General features: G+C 37.4%; 1 protein-coding gene across 2 annotated transcripts in view; it reads left to right on the top strand.

Annotated features, from left to right (window-relative positions):
* The window catches only part of Gnmt (Glycine N-methyltransferase), a 524,032-nt gene extending 502,345 nt beyond the window's left edge, over positions 1-21,687 (top strand). For both annotated transcript variants that reach the window (XM_067759928.1, XM_067759929.1), the window contains one exon: positions 21,161-21,687. In XM_067759928.1, coding sequence (XP_067616029.1) covers positions 21,161-21,424 — 264 coding nt within the window. In that variant the 3' untranslated portion in view covers positions 21,425-21,687. The remainder of the gene's footprint in view (positions 1-21,160) is intronic.
* Positions 21,688-25,302: the final 3,615 nt, after the last annotated feature.

The following is a 25,302-nucleotide window of genomic DNA, read 5'->3' as shown; positions in this document are numbered from 1 at the left end:
ATTTGCCAAAGAAGGGATCACCAGTTGCTAAGAGTTTAAATCACGAGGTAAGTATAAGAATAAATGCCAAAGTTTATTTTAATGGTAGAGTATTCACCAGGAGTTGCAAAACTAACTCCGATGTGGAGATTGCTCGTGCATTCTTGACGAATACAAAAAAAAGAACAATTTAAGTGACAGCTACCGACTTTCCTTAGTGCGCGAGTGTACCAACTTTTTACGAAAGCATTGTGGAAATTACCCTAAGCGTGAGGACGAAATTGGTCTAGCTGAATCAGTGATACGTCTTTTTCCAGTTTATAAGGTTACTAGCAGCAAGTGGCGGCCACCGTGGTGTGATGGTAGCGTGCTCCGCCTATCACTCCCGGGCAAAGCAACATCAAAATTTTAGAAATAAGATTTTTCAATTAGAAGAAAATTTTTCTAAGCGGGGTCGCCCCTCGGCAATGTCTGGCAAGCGCTCCGATTGTATTTCTGCCATGAAAAGCTCTCAGTGAAAACTCATCTGCCTTGCAGATGCCGTTCGGAGTCGGCATAAAACATGTAGGTCCCGTCCGGCCAATTTGTAGGTAAAAATCAAGAGGAGCACGACGCAAATTGGAAGAGAAGCTCGGCCTTAGATCTCTTCGGAGGTTATCTCGCCTTACATTTATTTTAACAGCAAGTTTGGAGCGATTTCGAAAGGTTTTTTAGAAAACTGTGAAAAGCATGAAACCTGTGTGGAAAACATTTTCATTAATGCGAGTGGCGGATCTAATTTGGGAAACCATACTGATTGGTACTCTGAAGTGCTACCTTATTTGATTTTTTTAAAGCTGCTGTCATCTACTGCAAATGGACGTGGCCAAAAAAAACAAACTTCCAAAAATCTTTCGATAGTTTCAAGTTTTTGAAAACGTAATTTGCAATCAATGTTTTTACAAACAAATAACAAATTTATTTTTTTGCAGCTCAACACCCCAATAACAGAATTTACAATGGCGTCTAGTCAGCCCACCATCATTGCAGTTGGACAAGATAAAGCCACAATTTGCCAATATTTTATTACCATTGATGGTAAGACGATAAGTGTTCCCCCCTCTTATAAGTTTAGACAAGTATTCGATCTTTATTTTAAAGCATTTTACGTATTTAATATACAATTTGATGCTACTTTGGCGAACTTTTTGGCATTTGTTGCAATATTTATTTACAAAATAGACGACAAAGAAAAGCCAAGTTCTAGGTTACTAAAATACAATCAAAGTACGAGAATAAGTTAAGGAATTATTTAATTAAGTTCTGCATTAACTAACAATGGCAAAGTTTTGCTTTTCATGTAACAAATTATTTGCAAATGTTGTATTTCATTTAAAAAATGAACATTTCTTATCCGAGTCTCATGGATTAAAGTTGAGGTGCGCTTCCCCTAAAACATGTAAAAGAGTATTTAATACATTTAGCTCGTTAAGTAGACATTCTAAATTTGCATTCCTATAAATATGAACAGCGAAATTCCATCGAAGAAAATTGAACCAATGTCAAAAACAGAGAGGGTAAATACTCAATGGGGGGATAATTACAAATTATCTCACTACAAAATTTTTGAAAGTCTTAATGTTGATGTAATGCACGATATTTTAGAAGGCACTCTACCTTTCATTTTAAACCTCTTTTTCAGAAGCTTGCGGAAAGCAAATACCTTTCAATAACAGATATTAACGATAAAATTAAAAGTCTCAATTTCGGATATTTACACAGTACATGCCTCCCATCAAAAATCACTCTTGATAAAAAATGCCGAACATCCATTGGATTCTCAGCCTCTCAAAACTTATGTCTTATTTTGCACATGCCTTTCATCTTTTTTAACTTTTATGATATTATGCCACATTTCTGGAATGGGGTTACTTCCCTTATTCGAATAATAAAACTTGCATTGTCTCCCGCCTTAAAACAACACCATATAGAGAAGATATAGAGTTACATTTGAAATGTATAGTAGAAGTTTATGAAGAACCCCTGCTCCCAAAACATCACTTTTTGACCCACTATCCTTCAGTTTTAGAAAAAATTGGTCCTCTGATTCATACGTGTGCAATGAGATACGAGCCTAAGCATCGCGAATTTATCAGGGATGTTTCAGTTATCAATAATTACAAAAATATATGTAAATCCCTTGCTAATAGATATCAAACAAAATTTAGTATTAAATGGGAAAGTATGACATTTGAGAATGAAATTATTTGTGATCCACTATGTAATTTAAGTTTTGAAAATTTAGATTTAAGTGCACAGAAGTTTTTATCTAAGACATTTGATAAAAATAAAATGCCTCAAGTATTAATAATAAAAAAGTTTAATTGTAAATATGGATATTTTTATAGGCCAGAATTTATGTTAAATTTAAAACAAGAAAACGAAATTCTTACATTCGGACAAATAAAAAAAATATATCTTATCGACAATGAAATTTACTTAAGTTTAGAAATATTTGTCAGTAAGAAATTTAATTCCGTCTTAGAGTGCTATGAAATTTCTTCAACAGAATATTTAGAAGTAGTTGGTTTATATAGCCTAAAAAATGTAAGAACATTTGAAGTCTACAATATACATTCGAAAATGTTTTTGTTAATGCCCTGTGAAATAATAGAATAAAATTTAGTTATACTTATATATAAATTTAGTATTACTTATATAATTTATATAAATAAAACATGCATTTCTATTTAAATAATTAAATTGGGTTTTTAATTACAGCACTCTTCAAAATAATACTCATTTTAATAAATAACAAATTTCAAAGATTTTGGTAGAATTTCTTCTAAATTTTACTTGAAGAGGACTATGCATGGCCTTATAATTTTGTTGACCACTGTACGTTTAAAATAACTCCCGGTTGGTTTTAATACCAAAAATTTACTAAATTCAATTACATTTTTGGTTTCGATTCAATGCCTTTTTAGCATAAAAATAACTTTTATGGACTTATTTCAAGTCCAAAAAAGTATTAAATCCAGTACAATTTTGTCTTCGATTCAATGCCTCTCTGGCATTAAAATATCAGTTATGGCTTTATTTTAATACCAATAATGTACTACATCCAATTCTATTTTGGCTTAACTTTAATTCTAGTTATTATTAAATCTATTTCGGTACACGGATAGATCCAAAACCATTTTAGTTTTATTTTAAAACCACGAAATGTATAGAAATTAGTCCCATGGTTTGTTTTTCAGAGAGAATCTTTGAATAAATTTCCCTCTCTTTGATAAAACCAGCACGGTTTTAATATTATACTTTCTGGCATTGTTATATATAAATGCCAAATTGGTACTAAAAGTATACTAAAATTTTTACAGTGTATGTAAAAAATAGAGCGGGCTCCCTCATTCCTTGTAGAGCTTTGCTAGATTATGCATCACAATTAAATTTCGTAACCAATAGATTGGTTAATCAGCTACAATTAAACAAAAGGGATTCCCGCAGTTCATTTCTGGTATAGGCCACAAGGATTTCGTCGCTAATCATATCGTTGACTTAAACATACATTCTTTCACTTGCGATTACAATGCTCAATTGGCAGCAGTTATTGCAGCTACTATTACTGATACCCAACCTAGTCGTTCGTTGAAAGGTATCAATTGATACATCCCTAAAAACTTACGTTTAGCGGAGCCAAAATTTTTTTCGATCCACAGCGCATTGTAATGCTCATTGAAGCTAGTTTATTTTTTGATTTACTATGCGTCTGCCAAATACGCTTAGCTGATAGTTTACTCACTTTGCAAAAAACAAAATTGGTTTAGATCGCATCGGGTGCAGCTACCTATAACTCTTTAAAACTATCTTGCCTAGTAGCCATGGACATGAATTCAGAAGAAGATTTAGATACAAATTTGAACGAATTAGTTGAACGGTTTTGGAAAATGGAAAACTGAATATACTCCGCACCAAAGACTACACCAGAAGAAGATTTGTGTGAATATCACTTTATAAAGAACTACAAGCGCTTATATTCTGGTGAGTGTTCTGTTAGTTGTCCAACAGCGTTTTAAAGCCGTAGAGAAGAAATTTCAGCGTAATCCTTGAAACGTCAATACTCGTCGTTTATGAAGGAGTATGCTGAACTCAATCATATGTCATTCGTTCATCCTATACCAAAAGAAATTCCCGTTTGTTTTTTTCCACATCACTGCGTCTTGAAAACTGATAGTACAACAACAAAATTGCGTGTGGTGTTTGACGGTTCTGCACCAACCAGTAATGAACTTTCGCTAAATTCAATTCTAATGAAACTCCCTACCATTCAACCTCAACTATTTGACCTTTTACTTCGTTATCGTACTTCTAAAATTGCTCTAACTGCAGACATTTGTAAAATGTATCGCTGTGTGAAAATGTCACAACCAGATAACTTTCTTCAATGTATTATATGGAGAGATCATCTTAACGAAGTTTCGTATTTTTTCATTAGATACTGTAACCTACGGAACAGAGCCAGCTTCTTTTCTAGTTATTCGCTCTATGCAGCAGCTCGCTCAGGATGAAATGCAAACCTATCCAATTGGGGCTGATACAATACACAAAGCATTTTATGTAGACGATATGGTTTATGGTGCAGATTCTGCGGAAAGAGCTGAAGTAATATTAAATCAAACCAGGAATTTGCTGTCCGTTGGTAGCTTTTACTTAAGAAAATGGTGTTCAAATAATGCTCAAGTCTTGACCGAAATAGCTGTAGATGATAGGCAGGAGTTTCTAACGTTTGATGATGGTACAATCATAACAAAAACGCCTGTTTACGTTAGATACTAAATCAGCTCGTCCACCAGACCACTTCCCCGTATAAAAGGATGGGTCTAACCACACCGGTGTAGAGCCACAGGGTAATATCCAAAATTACTCCTAGGTATTTGGCAGAGTCCCTCAGCGTCAGGATCGTACCCGCTAGCACCGGCAGCTGCAACGCAGGTATCTTATATTTTCTGGTGAACAAAACCAGTTCAGTTTTGACTGAATTAACTGATAGACCTTTACTCCTGGTACAGTTCTCCACCATTCTCAGCTTTGTTTTCATTATATCGTATAGTAGGGCTGACTACATTCACGACGGCAGTGTAGCCGCCACATCTGTCTATTATTTTTACAAATATTCTTATGAGCGTCGCTATTTTCGGCGCGACAGAGCAGCACGACAACCAATCACGACAGCTGTTGTGGCCAGATTAAACCTAATTCTATTTTTGGAAGCGACAGTGAGTGGCGTCCTTTTTATTTTGTCAATAAAAACTAAAATAGAAGTAAATAACATAAAATAAAAGCTAAAGTCATTCTTTTGGGCGTTTTTAAAAGATAATTAATATTTTTTTCGCTCCTGCTTACTGTAGTGCTTGGCTACGGTTGCCGTCAAGCCTAGCTTTATTGTGGTTGTGGTCTGTAGACGCCGTGTTGAATGTGATCAGCGGAAACTTCCCGCTAACTAACAGCGCAAGTTCATCAGCATATGCGATTACCGTGCCGCAACCGTCCTTCTCAAGAAGAACCAAGAGCTCATTAATTGTGGCAACCCATAGAAATGGAGAAAGTACCCCACCCTGTGGGGTGCCTCACCATATGTGTTTGACCACCATAGAGCCTGCATCAACCTTTCTTCGCAACAGTAACTGCTAGGCAAGTTTCACTAGCCTCGGATCGGCCCCAAGCCGATTAGTGCATCCGTTATCGCAGAGGGCGTAACGTTGTTGAAAGCTCCTTCAACGTCAAGAAAAGCTATGAGTGTGAAGTCCTTGTACGCCAGAATTTCTCGATCTGGGGACAACTGCATGCAAGGCCGTCTCCATGGACTTCCCTTTCATATACGCATGCTGGGATGTCGATAACTTCCCTCCAAGCACTCCCTTAGTGTAGAGTCCATTAACCTCTCGAGTGTTTTCAGCTGGAAGGATGTCAGACAAATCGGTCTGAAGTCTTTAGGGGTCACGTGACACGTCCTTCCAGCTTTTGGTATAAAGTTGACCCTTGAATCGTTCCAACCCCGTGGAATATGGTTAAGAGCACAAACTCCTTTGAAAATGTTATGCAACCACAAAGAACCCGGCTCAATTGTGTGCTGGAATTGTGCCGGAACCAATCTATCCGGCACTGGTGCTTTGAAAACTGGCCTAATGGTGGTCGTAAAACTATTTGTCGAATTACTAACAAATACGTTCCTTGTTTTCGGGCCAAACCTAAACTTATGGAACACTTAATGGGAAACTTGCCTTCTGACAGAGTTAAATGCAATCGAGCATTTCTAACTACCAGCGTACATTTTTGTAGACTACTTTTCTACAAAAATTAACTAAGAAATAGGCCTCCAACGAAATGCTACATATACGTATTTATTTGTTTTTCAACCAAGGCCGTTCATTTGGAATTGGTTAAGGATTTGGCAACTTCGTCATTCCTCTCAGCCTTAAACAGACTTATTTCTACGCGAGGTATGCCACAAATTATATGGTCAGACAATGCAACTAATTTTGTTGGAGCAAAGAATAAGCTAGCCGAGTTAGCTAACCTATTTTTCATTCAAGAGCATGTCAAGGCGATTTACAAACAATGCGCAAGTGATGGAATCGAATGGCAGTTTATACCGCCTCGCTCTACCCATTTTGGCGGCTTATGGGAAGTCGCAGTAAAAGTACCCAAATATCATTTAAATCGAGTTGTTGGTCTTTCTAAATTAAACTTTGAAGAGCTTGGCACACTTGTTTGTCAAATTTCTGCCATTTTAAATTCACGTCCTTTATGTCCCATTTCAGAAAATCCAAATGATTTGGAGCTACTAACGCCAGGACATTTTTTAACTGGCTCATCCTTCACAGCCGTGGTATGACCGGGCATAACACCAGTGCACATAGATCGACTCACTAGATGGCAACGAGTATACTACATACAGCAACAATTTTGGAAAAAATGGCAGACAGAATATTTGACTCTGTTAAAACAACGAATTAAATGGAAGTCGTCTTCAAACAAATCTGAAAGCTGGAGACATGGTCTTGATCAAGGAAGAAAATCAATACCCACTAAAGTGGCCGCTGGCCAGGGTAATCGAAACAATAACTGGAGAAGACAGGACAATACGAGTAGCCGGTCTAAAAACTTCCAATGGTATATAAGTACAAACGGTCTTTGGCAAAGCTATGTCTGCTTCCAATCGAGGACAGTATTTTGAAAGCCTAAAGCTTCCAAATTGAACACGTCATTAAACAAACAAACATACATAAATATGTAAAACTGAGCCCGAGTTTACAAAGCTTCTCATTCGCAACGAAAAGGAACTTGAAAAAAACAAATATATATATATAATACGAGTATAGATACAGAATGTCTCAATTGTGTTGTTAGTGTAGAAATGTATAATGTATTTATTTATTACGGCTTTCCTAAGCCTAACTTAAATCTGTTTTACATGTTTATAATTGTCTTCTGGACTATGCAATCTAGAATAGTTACATATATGTCCTACCTTGGAGTACTATGGATGGGAGACTTCCAGATCATGCGAACAAAGGGAAATGAGATAAACTGAAATAAGTAAAAAACAAATACAAGCAGGATAGCCTAGTGGTTAAGGCAACTGCAGTTTCACCGTGTGATTCGCGGTTCGAATCTCGGTGAAACCTTTGATAACATTACGAAATTGCCTGATGATGATTACGGGGCGGTTTTCGAAATGGTACCATCGCAATATGCCAGTAAATGTTTCTTTCTTTTCAGTTTCTCTTAGAAAACATAATAATGGTAGATTTACCATCGCCAAAACAGTATCAAGTGTGTGAAAGAGTATGCAACACTTAGAACCATATGGTCACACGAAATAACAACCTAACTTTTACACAATTACAAAAGACTTAGGCGGTTACTGAAAGACTAAGATTTGTTAATTAATGTTACATCTTTTTCTGCGCACTTGATAATGTTTTTGACATTATTAGCGAAGGTGTTTTAGTGTAAGCGAAGGTTGGAATTCGGGGGCAGATTTTCACAATGCCCCAAATCTTGGAAAAAGCCTGCGGAAAAAATTGCACACATCACCGCTTCGTCAATTTTAAAGCCGCCTTCGACAGCACGAAAAGGAGCTGCCTATATGCCGCCGTGCAAAATGACGTGGAGCAACACCAGCAGCACAGTCAAAATTGGGAAGGACCTCTCCGACTCTTTCGAAAATAAATGAGGTTTAAGACAGGGTGATCCCCTATCTTGCGGTTTCTTTAATTTGATGCTGGAGAAAATGATACTAGCTGTAGAACGTAACCGCTTTGGAACAATATTCTATAAAAGAGAGCAATTACTGGAGTATACCGATGACAAAACACTGATGACGAAAACACTGATCCACACATATAAGTTATTCCAAACATCGAGCACAACTTAAAAATTTCAGCTAAAGCAAAGCTAACCACGAAGGCTTTCAATTTTGCTTCATAAAAATGTTCTTCCATTTCATTAATTTTTGAACTTTTTCCTCAGGGGTAAGAGTATTTACGCTCCTGTGGAGTGAAATTAAATGTCGACTTAAGCTTTGCTTGCAATTTCAATTTATAATTTTTCTGCAAATTAAGCATTGTGGCATATTGGCACTATGTAAAACAAAAACAAGTAAGGACGGGACTGTCTTCGGCTGTGCCGAAGACTTCATACCTTTCATGAATGGGGCTGAACAGTGATCTCCAAATAATGCGCTGTATAAGATAAGAAGTATATATTGAACAGATGTACATACCTAAACGATTTTAAGATAAATATAAAAAATGGCAAAAAACCCCCTTATCTGAACGATCGGTTGTATGGGATATATATTATATATAGCTCCGATCGAAATGATTTTTACAGGAAATCTTCTATGATATATTAGGATATATATCACCAAGTTTCACGTTTTTATATTAGAAACTAAGGGAGAAATGGCCAAAAATCTTTCTATCTGAACGATCGGTTGTATGGGATAGGTATATACTATATACATATAGCTCCGATCAAAGTGATTTTTACAGGAAATCTTCTATAATATATTAGAATAAATATCACCAAGTTTAACGTTTTTATATTGGAAATTAAGGGAGAAACGGCTAAAAATCTTTCTATCTGAACGATCGGTTGTATGGAATATATATTATATATAGCTCCGATCGAAATGATTTTTTCATTAAATCTTCTATGATATATTCAAATATATATCACCCAAATTTCATTATTATTAGTTTTAAGAGTATTATATATTAAATGTACGCTTGATCAATAGACATATTATCTAAAGTGTCTGCAAGAGCATCGACATGATCCAGTACACTACATTGGTGACTTCAAAATCAAAATCAGTACGCAAACACAAAACTCGAGCACCGAAAATACGGCAACCACTTCTTCAAGTGTTTCAGAATTTTGTTCAGCATTCAGCGAAAGACCCGGAGGTATTATCGTGCAGTTAAATTACCCCCATTCCGGAAAGAAAACTGTGCAATATGGTTTACACAAGTCGAGGCCGCACTCGAAATAGTACAAATTCGCAGCAACATATCACAGTACCGGTATGTTTTGGTTCATTTAGAGGAGACTACACTACCTTTGGTAGCCGACATAATAACAAATCCACCAGCTGACGGTAAATTGCAGGCTTTGAAGACACGACTGCTTAACACATTCGAAGAAAGCAGTGAAAGCAAATTACGACGTCTGTTTCATAACACTGAGTTCACTGATGGGAAACCATCACACTATTTACTGCGTTTAAAAAGTTTAGCAGGTGGTATGGTGACCGAGAACGTCCATGGGATTTTGGCCGTCAACGCCACTAACGATCTTTACAGCCTAGATTTACGAGCAGACAAAATTTATGAGGTGCAAAGTAGCATAAGATCAGTGAATACAAAAGTGGGGCCCCAACAGCTGACGGCGCAGTAGCATACAACGAAGCACCAAAATCGTTTGCACATAACATCGACGAATTAACTGCTCGGATACAAAAGCTCACGACGGCGGTAAACAGAACAAAATATGAAAAAGCGAGAGAGATTGGGAAGAACATGTGCTATTATCACACACGATTCGGTGCTCAAGCAAAGAAGTGTCGACAACCTTGTAATTTCCGCAAAAGAAATTTAAACTAACAAGGCCGGCGGTCATCCTCGTAGGCATAGCTGACGGCCCGTTCAATTCGCGTCTACCAATAATCGATTTAAAAAATCGTCTCAAATTTGCTTTTTGCAGCAAATGGCTCTATAATAAGAACTTACAGCTTACACCAACTAACGCTCTACATTGGTCTGGGCCAAACTTCTAAGTGGCAATTCACAGTCGCAGACGTTGCGCATACCATATTAGGTGATGACTTCATCAAACATAACAACTTGCTCATCTATCTACGCAATCGGAGGCTGGTGCACACTCACTCAAGTGTTACTAGGTCACAGTCTACATGGCCTCAAGCATAAATGCAAGAAATGATGGTCGCACACGTTACATCCGCCAAATATAGCCGTTTGTGGAACGCCTCCTCCAGGAGTTCGAGGAAGTCACCAAACAGACTAATTCTCTCACGCGTAAGCATAGCGTACACACAACGAAACTACGCAGGCTACACCCGTCGCAGAGAGGGCGTGTTGGCTCGCTGGAGAAAAACTTTCAGCAGCCAAAAAGGAATTCGACAGTATGTTAAAACAAGGTATTTTCGTTCCGTCAAAGAGAGAATGGGTCAGCCCACTACATCTCTTGCGGAAAAAATATGGAAATTGGCGCGGTTGTGATGACTACCGCCTACTAAACAAAGTCACACTGTCCGACAGGTATCCCATTCCGCATCTCCCATTCCGCATGCATGGCTGCAGTACGAACGGACGGACGGACGGTCGGACGGACATGGCTCAATGAAATTTTTTTCGATACTGATGATTTTTATATATGGAAGTCTATATCTATCTCGATTCCTTTATACCTGTACAACCAACCGTTATCCAATCAAAGTTAATATACTCTGTGAGCTCTGCTCAACTGAGTATAAAAAATTGTATAAATCAATATGAGCATGACTAGCTAATTAAATGCAGAATTATAACATTGATATAATAGTTAACAGCGGAAGTTCTGCTAATAAAAAAGCAAGCCTGTAAATATCCATTGTTACTAAGCTCTTAAGCGCGCCTAAAAATAAAAATATTCCACACAGTTAGGATTAAATAACATACAGCATTATTATGTATCTAAAATTTAACCCATTAAGTCCTGAGCATAGAAGGCTGGAGCAATTTCAATGAAATTTTCTGTGGCCATATAAATTGGTTCAATTAAGATAAAAATCCAAAAAAAATTTGCTGCCCTAACCCATTTGGGTGGTGGAGCACTTTGCGTACACGCAATGTTAGGTTTTAGTGATATACAAATTTTAATTTTTCAGTTCATTCTATTTTTACAAAAATTTATTTCCTTTGTGCGAAAAATGATAAAAAACACGGAATCATGATAATAAATATGATATATTTTAATTACGATATTTCGAAAAACACTTTCAAAAGATTAGCAATTCGACCAGGGGCTTCTTATAGGGTTACCCCTTCTCCTCAGTGAACTCCACAAACAGGCGTCGAACCTCTACGCCCGGTGAATCCTGTACTCAAAGAACAATATCCAAAACTAGCAGAGGAGTAACGCATTCTCCCTAGGGAAACGCGAGTCACTCTAGCTCAACTTCGGATACTGTAACAGGTTAAACTCATACTTATCCAGAATCAACCCCGACATACAAAACATATCTCCTGCTTGTAATGTGTCCCCACATGACACCAACCATATCTTTAACTGTATTGTGGAACCAACGCCTCTAACACCCCTCTCATTATGGTCCACCCCTGTTGAAACAGCAAGTTTCCTTGAACTCCCGTTAGAGGACATTGATGACAATTTGTGATCGGTCGCACCTATTGGCTGGGGCGAAGCACTGCTACAACAACAACAGAGTAGCTTCTTATTGATGGCATGGTATTGAATCCAGTATCATACAAAATTCCAATGAACGTTTGAATTTCTGTCAAATCTCTGGAAAATAATGTAGTATCACTACAAAAAGAAATTTAGACGGTTACAAATTACTCCATTATTTTTTATTATATATGTATTTACCCAGTTTTTTTTTATTATTATTATTATTTTATTTATTACGGCCAAAAAAGCCTAATTCATTGTATAGTACAATTTACAAAATTCATAATTGTTTCTTAAAACTATTTCATTAAAAAGAAATGAGTAAATTTATTGTTTAACTAGTATTAAATATTTAAATTTTTACAATATAGAAATAGTTTTTCTTTAAACTTAACAACGTTTTCACAGTCTTTTATCTCTGCTGGAAGTTCATTATACATTTTATAGCCTACGTATTCTAAGGTCTTTTTTGCGAACTCGGTTCTTACTTTGGGCAGTCTTAAATTTCTGCTACTCCTAGTTCCATAGTTATGGATCTCATAATTGTACTGTATCCTATCACTCAGATAATTTGGTAACATTCCCTGTGTTATGTAATGTATAAACTTCAAAGAGTAATAACAGATTAATTGCTTAATACTAAGCCAATTCAACATAGGAAGCATAATACTTTTTGATGTTCTATAAGAGCATTTTAGTATCAAACGCATTGCTTTGTTTTGCTGTATTTGGAGCTTATTAATTAACGTATCATTTGTTACTAGTAGTATTGATGGGCAGTAAATAAAATGTGGTTCTACAATTGATCTATATACTAATATTTTATGATGTTGGCTAATATGCTTACATGTTCGATACATAAATCCTATTTTCTGTGCAATTTTCTTCTCTAAATGATTCATGTGTTCTGTGAAACTTAGTTTCTCATCAATTATTACACCTAGGTACTTCATTTGACCTACTCTTTCAATTGCATTGGTTTTTATTTTCAGACTAGACTGGATTAAGTTATTATGGTTCTTGTTAAATATCATATACTTAGTTTTATCAATATTAAGTTTTAGCTTTCTACTGCATAGCCACTTAAATAAATTATTTAAGTCTTCTTATATTTTCATGACAGCGCAATCTACATTTTTGTCACTAATGCTAACTAATGCATCATCCGCAAAAAGACTTATTTTACAATTTCTCAAGGAAGTTTTTATATCATTGATGTAAATTATAAACAATATCGGAGCAAGTACTGAGCATTGTGGCAGCCCAATGTTAACATCAACAACCGATGAAACTGCGTCTCCAATTACCGTCCTCTGCTTTCTGTTACTGAGGTAACTACGAAACCATTCCAAAGCTTTCCCCTTGATCCCAATTTTATCCATTAACTTCAGCAATTCATTTCGGTCGATTGTTTCAAACGCCCTCTTTAAGTCTAAGAAGCAAGATACTACTACCTTTTTATCAGCAACAGCCTCTTTCCACTCTGCAATTACCATATTCAATGCTGTTTGTTTTTCAAACAAGGTTCCATAATATTCAATTAAAGTGTCAATAGACTGTTGTGAAAATTCATATTTGGAGGACTTACTCGACTTGGCTTTTTCTGGCATGATGATTTGCTCAGGAGCCAACTCTCTAAGTTCGTTTTCTTTGACTCGATCATTGCCGCCATTGAATAAGCAAATAATTTCCACTGCGCCATTAACATCCCCAGAAACTTCTCCAGGAAATTTATCGGTTTGACCTGAAAGTAGTTTTACATCTTCGTCCACATCTTCTGTGTCACTAACTGCCTCTGCAGTCTCCAGCAGTAATATCATTTGATCGGAAGCTCATTTTTTATATTATTTACGACTTCTCCCTCCTCTTTCCGATTTAACTATATTTTCTATATCTCTTTAGATAAACTTCTTTTAGAAAAAATTTTTCAAAGAAAAAACGTAACAATTTTTCTTGACAGAAAACGTAAATAAATAATAGCTGTGTTTTTTTTCACGTCTATATACGTTGACGTTTAAACTTTATATGGACTGCTAAGCGATAAACTTTAAATATACCTCTGAAATTGCTACGCATAAAATTAGTACCACTAAATTTTAATACGCTTTATACTCCTATGTAACTGAAATATGTGTCCATGTTTCACCCTCTGCACTAATTTCATGTATTCTAAGCGCGTCCACTATCTATCACAACTGATTCAGCTATATGTTATACACAGAAATACAACATAGGGTTGTGTCTCCGCTTTTCGGTACACCCTGCAGATGTAGCTAGCTGTTTAACCACTGCCGCTAGATGGGTCTCCTAAGCATTATCTAACCGAGGATAGGCGTTTCTTTTCACGCGCAAACGAAACGTATACGCGTGTAAAAAAAACACGGCTAATATCAGCTGCTCACAGGGCTGAATGCTGCCGGTTGAAAATATGATAAATATATAATTGCATATATATGCTACATGTTGCAATATAAAATTTTGCAAAATTCATTTTCAGGCAATTTGTTTAGACAAAATACGAGTAACAAGGAGATTATTTAAACTTTTAAATCGAAAGTATTTTTTAATAATTTAACAAAAGACACCAAAAAAATAGTGGATATTCAAACCAAAATAAATGTGTATAAATCTCTACTACATTCAAATATAAGTACAACACATTTAAGTAACTCCATTTTTATTAAGTTTTACATGTTTTTTCGCAAAATTTTCCGAAAACCTGTGAAATATATGCGAAACCTTAAACGTTGGATTCCATTTTCGGGACTTGCATATTTGTCATATTTACATCGACCATATCCTCATAGCACCTAAGTCCATCGAAGAACACAAAAAACACCTAAGAATGGTGTTCGACCGCCTCAGACAGCACGGGCTTTCAATTAATATCAACAAGCGTTCGTTCGCGCAACAGGTGGTGGTCTACCTCGGACATACATTCAACAGAGCAGGCCTCAAGCCAACCACTCAGAGCATAAAAGCAACGCGGAACTACCCGAAACCACAAATAATTGCTGAGCTTCGTCGTTTTTTGAGGCTCACGGAACTTTTATATGCTAAGCATTCCCCGAGCTGCGGAAATTCAGGCTCCACTAATGGCCCTCACCACGGGAGCGAAAAAGAACGACAAACGTCCGATGGGATGGAATGAAACAACATCACAAGCCTTTGATGACTGTAAAATGGCACTGATAGATGTCGTCCAGCTGGCATACCCAGCAATGGAGGCTGCTTTAACTCTTCGCTGCGATGCATCTGACCGTCAATAGGGGCGGCACTGGACCAATCTATCAACGGTATGATACAACCTTTAGGGTTCTATACGGCTAAACTCAGTAAGACGGAACGAAACTATAGCGCCTACGATCGCGAACTATTTGCTATATTAAAAGGCATACGCTTCTTTAAACATCTGTTAGAGTGCCGAAACGTCACAGTTATTATCGACCATCGCCCCTCTAATTTGGTTTAGATCAGAATTCTGATAAGGCTACGCCCAGGCAACAACGCCAACTCCAGTATATCATACAGTTTACCAGCGCGATAGTAAATACAACGGGGCATAAACACGGTAGCTGATGCGCTCTCGCGGATTAATACCATACACCTCCCTGTGAGCATATCAGCTAGAGGGATCGAAGATGAACAACACAATGATCAGGAACTACACCATCTGCTACGTTCAAGTTCAAAATCTCCGAAACTACGCAAACTCAAATTTGATGTTTCAGATGCCGAGTTGTATGTGATGTATCGACGGGCAAGGTAAGGCCATATATACTCTCGTCACTACGACGAAAGGTGTTCCACCTAATTCACAACATCTCGCACCCTCACAACATCTCGCACCCTCACAACATCTCGCACCCCAATGGACAAGCCAAACAAAAGCTCGTAAGTCATCAATACGCGTGGCCGCATATGAATCGTGACAGTATCCGGTGGGTCCGTACATGTTTGTCATGCCAACGTAGCAAGGTACACCGTCATGAAAGAAACATTCCGCAACACATCGAGGTACAGATTGAACGTTTCAAACACGTTCACGTCGACATCATAATCATGCCATTTTGCGACGGATACAGATACTGCCTGACGATAATCGACCGCTCCACCCGTTGGCCCGCAGCAATATCGCTAAAAGACATCTATACCGACACAGTGGCAAAAGCATTTTTCACCGGGTGGGTAAGCCGTTTCGGAGCATCAGATACTGTTACCAGTGATCGAAGCTCCGAAGCTCTCAATTCGAGTCAAAATTCTTCAACGCATTCACGCAACTCATAGGATGCAACCGAAACCGAACGACAGCTTTTCACCCAGCATCGAATGCTATGGTCAAACGTTGGCATAGGTCCCTAAAAGCGGAAATACGGTGCCACTCGTCATAAAACTAGTAAATATACTGCCAGTGGTGTTTCTCGGTCTTCGCACAAGTTTCATAGACGACATTAAGGCCAGCACTGCAGAAGTGCTTTATGGAACAACACTCCGGTTACCAGTGGAATTCTTCATCGACGTCGAAATGGGGCCTGAGCCACAACATTTCGCCGAAAAATTTCTGAACTTCATGCGTACAGTCCGCTCGTCACCTACCGCGCATCACAATAGTCTTCATAGTTGTACGCATGTGTTCGTACGAGTAGACGAAGTAAAAAACCACGTCAAGCACCGTATCGAGGTACATCTGAAGTGCTCGAGCGCTTATCGGACTATGTATTCAAGATTGGCGTCGAAGGTAACGCAACCACAGTACCAACAGAAAGCCTTATGCCTGAAATTATTGAAACAGAAAATCAGAATACGAATGTCACAAGTAACTCAACTGTAGTGCCATCAACGAGCAACTCCATGAGTCCAAATATACCACACACATACTCCAGAAGTCGGCAGCGCAACGATCCGTGATTTCTCAGGTGCATCGAAGTCACTCCTGGGAGGCTGATGTGGCAACATGCTCACTTTTCTGAATGACGGCAACCCGTTTTGGGCTAATGACAGATATTTGCAAAAATCACCGACCCAGATTGCGCATTCACGGGTAGTTCAAAATTGCTTCACTCTGCGCATCTACGTCAAAGTTGACTGCTTGAGCGAATGAAAGAAAGAGAGAAAAAAAAACAAGAGCTAAAGGAAAATGACGTATGAATTGCCCATAAAAAACTGTTGATCTTATGTTTACATGGCCAATGCGCAATCTTCTATGTGCGATTTGTGAGATACTTGAACTCAACGTACGACGTGCAAAAATGATTAGAAGAAGAGCGTTTACACAGAAACATCCAAATTTCATTATGATTAGTTTTAAGATTATTATATATTAAATGTACGTTTGATTAATAAACATATTATTTAACGTGACTACAGTAGTATCGATATGATCAAGTACACTACACACTGTACCAAGGGTGCGTGTGATACGTGCTTACAGTACAAGTGCTGAAATCAAACTAAATAAATATTTGACCCTGCATTCGTGCGCGCCACGCGTTAGTGTATACTAACCCATTCTCAATTTGGTAATCGTGTATATGTAGTGGTACCCACCGCTGCACATATGTATTGCGGGCACTCGTATGTATTTTCTACTTTATGTGTTAATCACTTATAGTATTTTTCTGTACTTGAGTAAAAAGGGCGAATTAATGGTGACTTATAGCCGTACAGCCATAACAAGATAAAACAGCTGATTACTCCTACCTTATGGAAATCAATCTAATCGAGTTAGCGTTATGGTATGGCACCATTAATCGATTACATTGATTTCCATAAGGTAGGTTCGATCAGCTGTTTTATCTGGTTATGGCTTTATGGTTATAAGTCACCATTAATTCGCCCTTAAGTACACATTAAGACAACATTTTTTGGCTCATGAATAAGTGCACTAATTTTATTAGTACTCAAAGCAGATCGCTGGCCCTCCACACCCGAGCCGTAAGTTCCGCCTACTCCAAACTTGAAAAGGAAGCAGAAAATATAGGTCTGATAGTGAATGAGAACAAAACGAGGTACCTGCTGTCATCAAGCAAAGAATCAGCGCATTTGCGTCTTAGAAACCACGCTACTGTTGGCAGCCATAATATCGAAATAGTAAAAGACTTCGTTTATTTTGGGAACCAGCATTAACACAAGAAACAACATCAGCTCTGAAATCCAGCGAAGAATCACTCTTCCCGGCGAACGAAAATCATGGTCTGCTATATGGTGCAGAAGCATAGACAATGACAACATCAGATGAAGCGGCTCTGGAAGTGTTACAGAGATAAGTTCTTCGAAAGATTTATGGACCTCTACGCGTTGTTGACGTGCTTTACACAGACATACACATAGCGAATTAAAACCCAGCGGCTACGCTGGCTAGGCCTTGTTATGCGAATGAAAGAGACATAGAGAAAAGAAGCAACTTGCCCGGTTGGACGGCCATAACCGTTTAAAACCTTAAACGCCAATTAAGTTTAGTGATATAGTGATGTAAATAAAGAACATTTTGCTTTACTAAATATTTTAGTTTTTTATTGACAGTTCAGCAATTTTTATCGACAGTTCAGCGATTCAGTGCAGAATAATCAAGAATTGCTTAAAATGCGTTACAATGAACTGTGCAACCATTGTATGCTAGAAATTCAACATTACTAAGCTCTGTGGAAGCGCGCCAGTAAATATTCCACACAATTCGGATTGAAATACATATAGCATACGTATATACTAAGTTGTATATAAAAGGAGTTGCGACAAAAAAGGCAATACCTAGAGAGAATGGCAAGGCGTTTTCGGGGCATTATTGTTGTAGCAGTGCTCCGCCCATCCAAGAAGTGCGACCACTCACAAATTGTCATCTTACGGGAGTCCGAGAAAAATTGTTTTATCGCATAACTCTTAAATGAGTGGTTTACTAGGTTTTAGTGGCGGTACCACCACGCCATAATCATTTTGCCAGGTTGAAGACGTGAGCTATGTATATATTGAATCCTTCATTGCCAAGGCTTTTAAGCATAGGCATGACCGTTAAGGTATACTGCTTTGGATGGTTTAGCAAGTTTTAGGATTTTTTCAACCTCTGTGACGGTTATGATATTAGGGGACGCGCTATATTTGTGTTTATGTGCGTTTCTGATAGGCTGCCATTTAATACGTATTGCCGGCTAAAAGCGCTCGCGGGTTTTTCGTACCCGATAGTACTTTATCGCCGCAGGCGATAGATATATTTTCATTAACACAAGTATGAAGTATGGATGTTGGCGATCTCGCAAAAAGTTAGTGAAGAAGTGAAATTCAGAAACATTTCTTAGTAACAATCGCCGTGTGTAGATCTCGTCATTTGCTTCTAACAACTATAACAAAAACAACTTCCATTAGCAATATGAGCCTGTCTCGCTAATTAAATACTCACAATCTTCAATTTTCTTCCTTCCTTGCTTCGTCCATCGAATTTAATAGATGGCGGTGATGTCGTGATTTCATGAGGACTTCAACAAGTCGGGCATCTGCACCAATCCCCTTACGGGACCAAACACTGAAGGTGCATGTCTTCGAATCAAAGTGTTTTAAAGGTTTGTAGGGGTCGTCGTCAGCAAAAGGTTATCCGAGGCCTCAATTTCGTTTTCATTCTAGTTTGGTTTTATGTTTATTTCTTGCTCGTTCATACAGCGAGTCGCTTGATCCAAAACGGCCGCTTACAGCCGCACCTTACAGACGCTGCTGACGAAGTCCGCTAGCTAGCCCTTAAACCGATTATGATGGAGTGTTCTAGCGAGGTTATCTTCTCATATTAGCTCCCGACTAAACAGATGTTCAGTGGCTACCCAGAAGATACTTGGCTGCAAGATACCAGAAGTACAGAGGTGCTTGAATCTCATGCGGAAGAATCACCCTGGCCATTACCTGGTGAATGACGATCAGAGACTTTCCCCACTTAAGTGGACTTTTACACACTGCTCCACCCTCCATTTTATGTACAAAAGCAACAGGAGGTTTGCTTCTGAAGTTCCGCAATGATCATTTTACGGAGCTAGAAAGCTCACCGGCTATTATGCACTAGCACTTATTTTTATTTCCAAACCGTTAACCCGGTTCAAGCGGCCAAAAAATGCTTCGATTAACCCCTCCAAAAATAAAAAAACGGCTCGAACCAATCATATTTATCGTAATGTTCATGTCCCTTCTTAAAAGTGAAAATTTGAGCGATGGCGCCAAATCGTCTAAGACATATACATATGTGTAGCCAAACCTTATGAAAAAGCAGTTATTGGGCAATTGAAATAATGTGGGTTTCTCATTTACCACTGTTATTTGGTGCTTCTGCTTTGCGTTTAGCTCCGATAAATCGGGTATAGCCCCTAATTTTTTTGTTTCCAAATCTATTTGGACAACTAGCATTAAAAAAATTTGTACAGCACTGATGAAATAACGAGGTTAAAAATGCGGCGGAAAAATATCTATCTCCAAAATTGGAAATTTCACTACTCAACGTAAGTTTTTGGTGTGAGTTTAGACAGTATAGGAATGCGATAAATGAAGCACCTTTCCATGAGCTTGTCAATTTTGTGTATATATTCCATTTTGCTGCACTCAGTAGTGCTTAAGTTGAAAAAACGTTTTCAAAGATGAGTTTAATTAAAAACACAAAACAAAAACAATTACACATAAATACAAAAATAAACCAATAATTACCATAAAAATTATTGTTCTATCCTTTAGCTCGAATCGAAACTGGAATCCTTAATCAATAACTCGATAAAACAAAAAAATTATTCAAAATGAATGATGTTACATGTATGTGAAATTCGCTTTTTACAATAAGAAGTGGTATTAAATAGCTGAATAAATGCTGTCATATTTATTTAAATAAACAATGATCTATTTAAACTAATGATGTCGTATTTCTGTCACGAGGGCAAGGCGAGCCATGTGTGGCGGCGGTAAGATGTTTCTTATATTTAGCGGAATAAAGTAATTAAAATTATTAAAAACGATAAAATTTACTATAAAAATAGTTTTATTTATGTTGTTCTCTTGTACCTTATGTTTTTGTTTTCCCAACTTTTTTTTATAACTTTGTTAAAGTTTGATTTGAAATAAATATGAAAATTGTTTTTGAATTTTCTTGAAAAGATTTATCCCTTCCTAGCTCTTTTTTTCCCTAAATTTTTTCTGAACACAATGTATACTACAATTTAAAAAATTCGTACTTATGTAACCTTTTATTTTTCTTTTATTTCAGACAAGCCACACAGCGGACATTAAAACGTCTATACTTTTTTATTGTGGGAAACCTTCCATGATAACATTAGATTACCAAATTATTGGCAACAATTTGAACAGCGACTTCCGTTTGTCATACTATCCGCATTCATTGCAAAATTTTATCAAAATACTTAAAGAGACTTTTGGAGAAAAATCAAACCACAAGTTGTATGGAGACTTCAAGGAAATACATTCTGGATGTAAACCAGCATTTTACATACATGTTATGGAAAAACAATAACTGAGTCAGATGCTTTAAAACGTAGAAACTTATATATCGCGCCCTAAACTAAAATGAGTCACAAGCGAAACAAATTCTACATCAAATTTTTGACATACGTAAATCGACCCATACAAGCACCGCGGGATAACTCATACGTTTTTTCCTCAATTTTATTAATATTCGACTAAAAAACAATCGTCAAGCTTGTTTTTGTGAAAATTAAGATATTTTTGTGTATTTGGAATTATTCAAATAAAAGCATCGTTCGGTGTGAAACGCCAGTATGATTGTCCAGTATCAAAATTTACAGAAATAAGGTTAGGTGCAAGTTGACCTAAATAGAGAAAAACCCCAAACCACTGAAAACTGTCGGTCAGGCAATACAATAAAAAAAATTAGAATTGTGATGAACATTATTATTATAGTATAAGCACATTTAAAAATTCAGGAGTTTCTGAGAGGGAAGTGCTTATATAAAAATCCCGATTATACTGAAGTCCCCGGTTATCGGGGCCTTTAAGAGAACCAATTTCAAAAGGAACAATTGAGCGGCTTTTCTTTGCCACACTATGTAGATTAGCAAATCGCAGAGAAAACAACAACACAAAGTAAGCTAGTTGAGTTCGCTAAGCGGCTTGAGTTGTATTGCTTAAGCAACCAAAAAAAAGGGCCCTATTGTGAGAGAGAAAATGAAATGTATATATCAAAACGGTTGCCACACCATGTTTTCATTTGGGACCAAAATTCATCAAAAAAAAAGGACCAAATTTAAAAGAAAGGGACCAAATTTTTATATTCTTTAATTGGCTTCGGCAATTCACAAATGTGTCGAATTCGTTGTAAAATCTTCAATTTCAGGTTGAGGTAAATAGTCCCAAACACTTTCATTTTTAACAAAAAAACTTATATAAATATGTGTTTTAACGAAAAACCATAGAGGAAAACCCGTGCCACAAGCCAAACTACTTCTGTTTTATTTACATAAAAAAATCTTATTTTTAAAATAAGTTTCTCACCAGCTCGGTTGTGTCAATTTCATAAATAGTTAAGAAAAAAAAATGGTTCCAATAGCTGGGTGTTCCATTTTTTTTTAAATTAATTCTTTAACCTTCCGTTTACCATGCACCCTCGCGTTTCAGTTTTCACATCTATGGCCTAGATTCAGTAAGTGCGAGTATTGAAATGTACACTTTTTTCTATATAATTTGTGTTCGAAGAAAATGTACATTTCTCACATTTATTGAATATCGCCACAGTCCTCAGATTAACCATTGATAAGTCTTAAAAGTGTCAACTGTGTAGTATTGGAATTTTGATCAGATTTGTATAGGTACGAGAATAATTTGGCACAAAGCGTTAATATCAGATCTACGTTGAGCATTTGTAAAGTTATCGCTTTCAAAAAATATTTCTAACTTACTTCCAATAAAAATATTCTTTGGGTTAAAAAAAGACGTTGGCAACTCTGTTCGTGTGAAGTATTGTTTTAAAGAATTTAAGATAAACTTTCAAAATTATCAAATTCTCTAGCAACTCCCAAATTGTGGAGCACGGAGTGCAGCTGAAACTCATCATTTGTAGTGAATTTAATGAGAATCACAATTGTCATAATACAATAACAACAGTGGTACAACAAAGAAAGTTTGATAATATACATAGCTACCAACAACTGAAAATCTCCCGCCAATTCCTGTGCAGAAAGCTTTCAGTAATTCAACAATCGCATTCGCGCCATCTATCGGTTGATAGCCTTAAATAAATTATACTATCTACGCCTGTGCTGCCACCTGGTTCCAACTCATCTATTTTTTGGAGTATTTTTTTGGAACACTATGTCTCAAAATTCTGGAAAGCGTCGTGGCGAGACCTTGGGCAATGAAGCTGAAATAATTAAAAACGCTCCTTGTCTAAGCGATACATCTCCTAACCTCATCCGTACAATCGACCAACGACTCATAAAGTACAATGACTCGTTGTCCAATAAAATAATGGAAGCAGAAAAGCGTATGATGGAGTTTACATGCAGAAAACTGGAAGATAAATTTGAAGGCCTGAAGAAGGAGTTAAACGAGTTAAGTGGTAGAATTAATCGCATGGAGGGTATGTTTGAGAGGATAGGGCACCTCGAAAATGAAATAGCCACACTAAAAGAGAGAGTATGTAAGCAGGAAAACTTTATATCTAAGCAAGAACTCCAAATTGCTGCATGCGACGTCCGAGTTCATGGGATTCCCTTCGAGGAAGGGGAAAACTTACTAAAGATTTTCCACCACCTCTGCTTCACGCTAAACTTACAGCCACCCCCCCTAAAAAGTGTTTTTCGGCCGAAACGCAAACTACCCCACGGTACGGTTGATCCCGCCGTTATCATTAAATTTTACACACCCGCGGACCAAAATACGCTGTTGAAAACGATTGCGAGCTTCAGGCGCCACAACAACACCAAAGGGATGCGACTCGTGCATGTGGGAATAAATTCCAATGAGCCTATCTTTGTTAATGCATCGCTGACCAAAAACAACTATGAGATCTTCAAGGCTGCGATCCATCTAAAGAAGAGGAAAAAGGTTTCATCGGTGTTCACAATGCGGGGTATGGTGCATATAAAGCGAAAATTCGGCGACCGACCCGAAGCAGTCCCCAGCCTGACTTTTCTCGAGAGTGTCGACCCGGAAAACAATACTTCCTTTCGTGAAGACGTCACGCCGGTTGCGAACAACGCCCTGGAGGGCCACCAAAGGCTTAACTAACAACCCCCTGCTAATAAATATTTCTCTTTGCTCTCTTCTAATCTATTCCTTCTCTGTCTTTTTCTCCACCTACAACATCACAAAATCATTAATTATGTTGTTAGCCAAATTCAGTGTACATCATTCACTTAATTATTTTTATAATGTTGGTCTCCGATAATGAGTCCCCGAGTTCCAAAGACTGTCTATCTACTTTGTTGCGCATAGTCAGCAAAAAAGCCAACGGGCTGAAAGTTATTCATATCAATGCGCAAAGCCTTTATAAAAAGCTTGACGAGTTCAGGTTTCTGTCAGAAGGCTCCGATATTGATGTCATATGTGTTTCAGAAACATGGTTTTCTTCGTTTCATAGAAATGATATGGTGAAGATAAATGGATACCAACTTTTCAGAGTTGATAGAAGTGGTCATGGTGGTGGTGTTGCGATATATGTAAAAAGTAGTATGTCCTGTAAATTGTGTTGTTGTTCTAGTCCAGGTGATCCTGTGGAATATGTGTTTGTTCATATGTTTTCTGATAATAATAGTAGGCTTCTTATCGGCTGTGTATATAGACCGAATCGACTAGTAGATTTTTCCGCGTTTATTGAATTTCTTCAATCGTTACTATTAGACTATGACAATATTATCATCGCTGGAGATTTTAATAGTAACCTACTGGTGGATGCCACTTTAAAACAAAGCATGGAATCTCTGGGACTTTTTCCCACAAACTGTGCTATACCAACGCATTTCACAAATACTAACTCTTCTCTATTAGATTTATTTTTTGTCAATGATCTTCATAAAATGATTCACTACACGCAACTATCAGCCTCCTGCTTCTCAAAACACGACCTGATATTCCTAAACTACAACTTCCAAACATCATGTAGGCCAAGTTCGTTCGCGTATCGCGATTACAGAAGTATAGATTATTATTCCCTTTCTGAGTCCGTTGAGTCGGTTGAATGGAGCTTGATTCGTACGTTAACATCGGTTGATGACTAGTAGAAAGACTAGAAGACAAAGTTTCTGCAGGATAATATAAATAAATTATTCGATGATCACGTCCCACTAAAAAGAAAAACACCTAAATACAAGAATAGCCCTTGGTTCAATGCTACATTAAAACACCTTATCCACCTTCGTAACCAAGCCTACTCAC

The sequence above is a fragment of the Eurosta solidaginis genome, chromosome 1, assembly GCF_040869045.1.
Source record: "Eurosta solidaginis isolate ZX-2024a chromosome 1, ASM4086904v1, whole genome shotgun sequence".
In the NCBI taxonomy this organism is placed as follows: domain Eukaryota; kingdom Metazoa; phylum Arthropoda; class Insecta; order Diptera; family Tephritidae; genus Eurosta; species Eurosta solidaginis.
The sequence above is the reverse complement of the archived record's forward strand: the minus strand, read 5'-3'. Positions and strand labels throughout refer to the sequence as shown.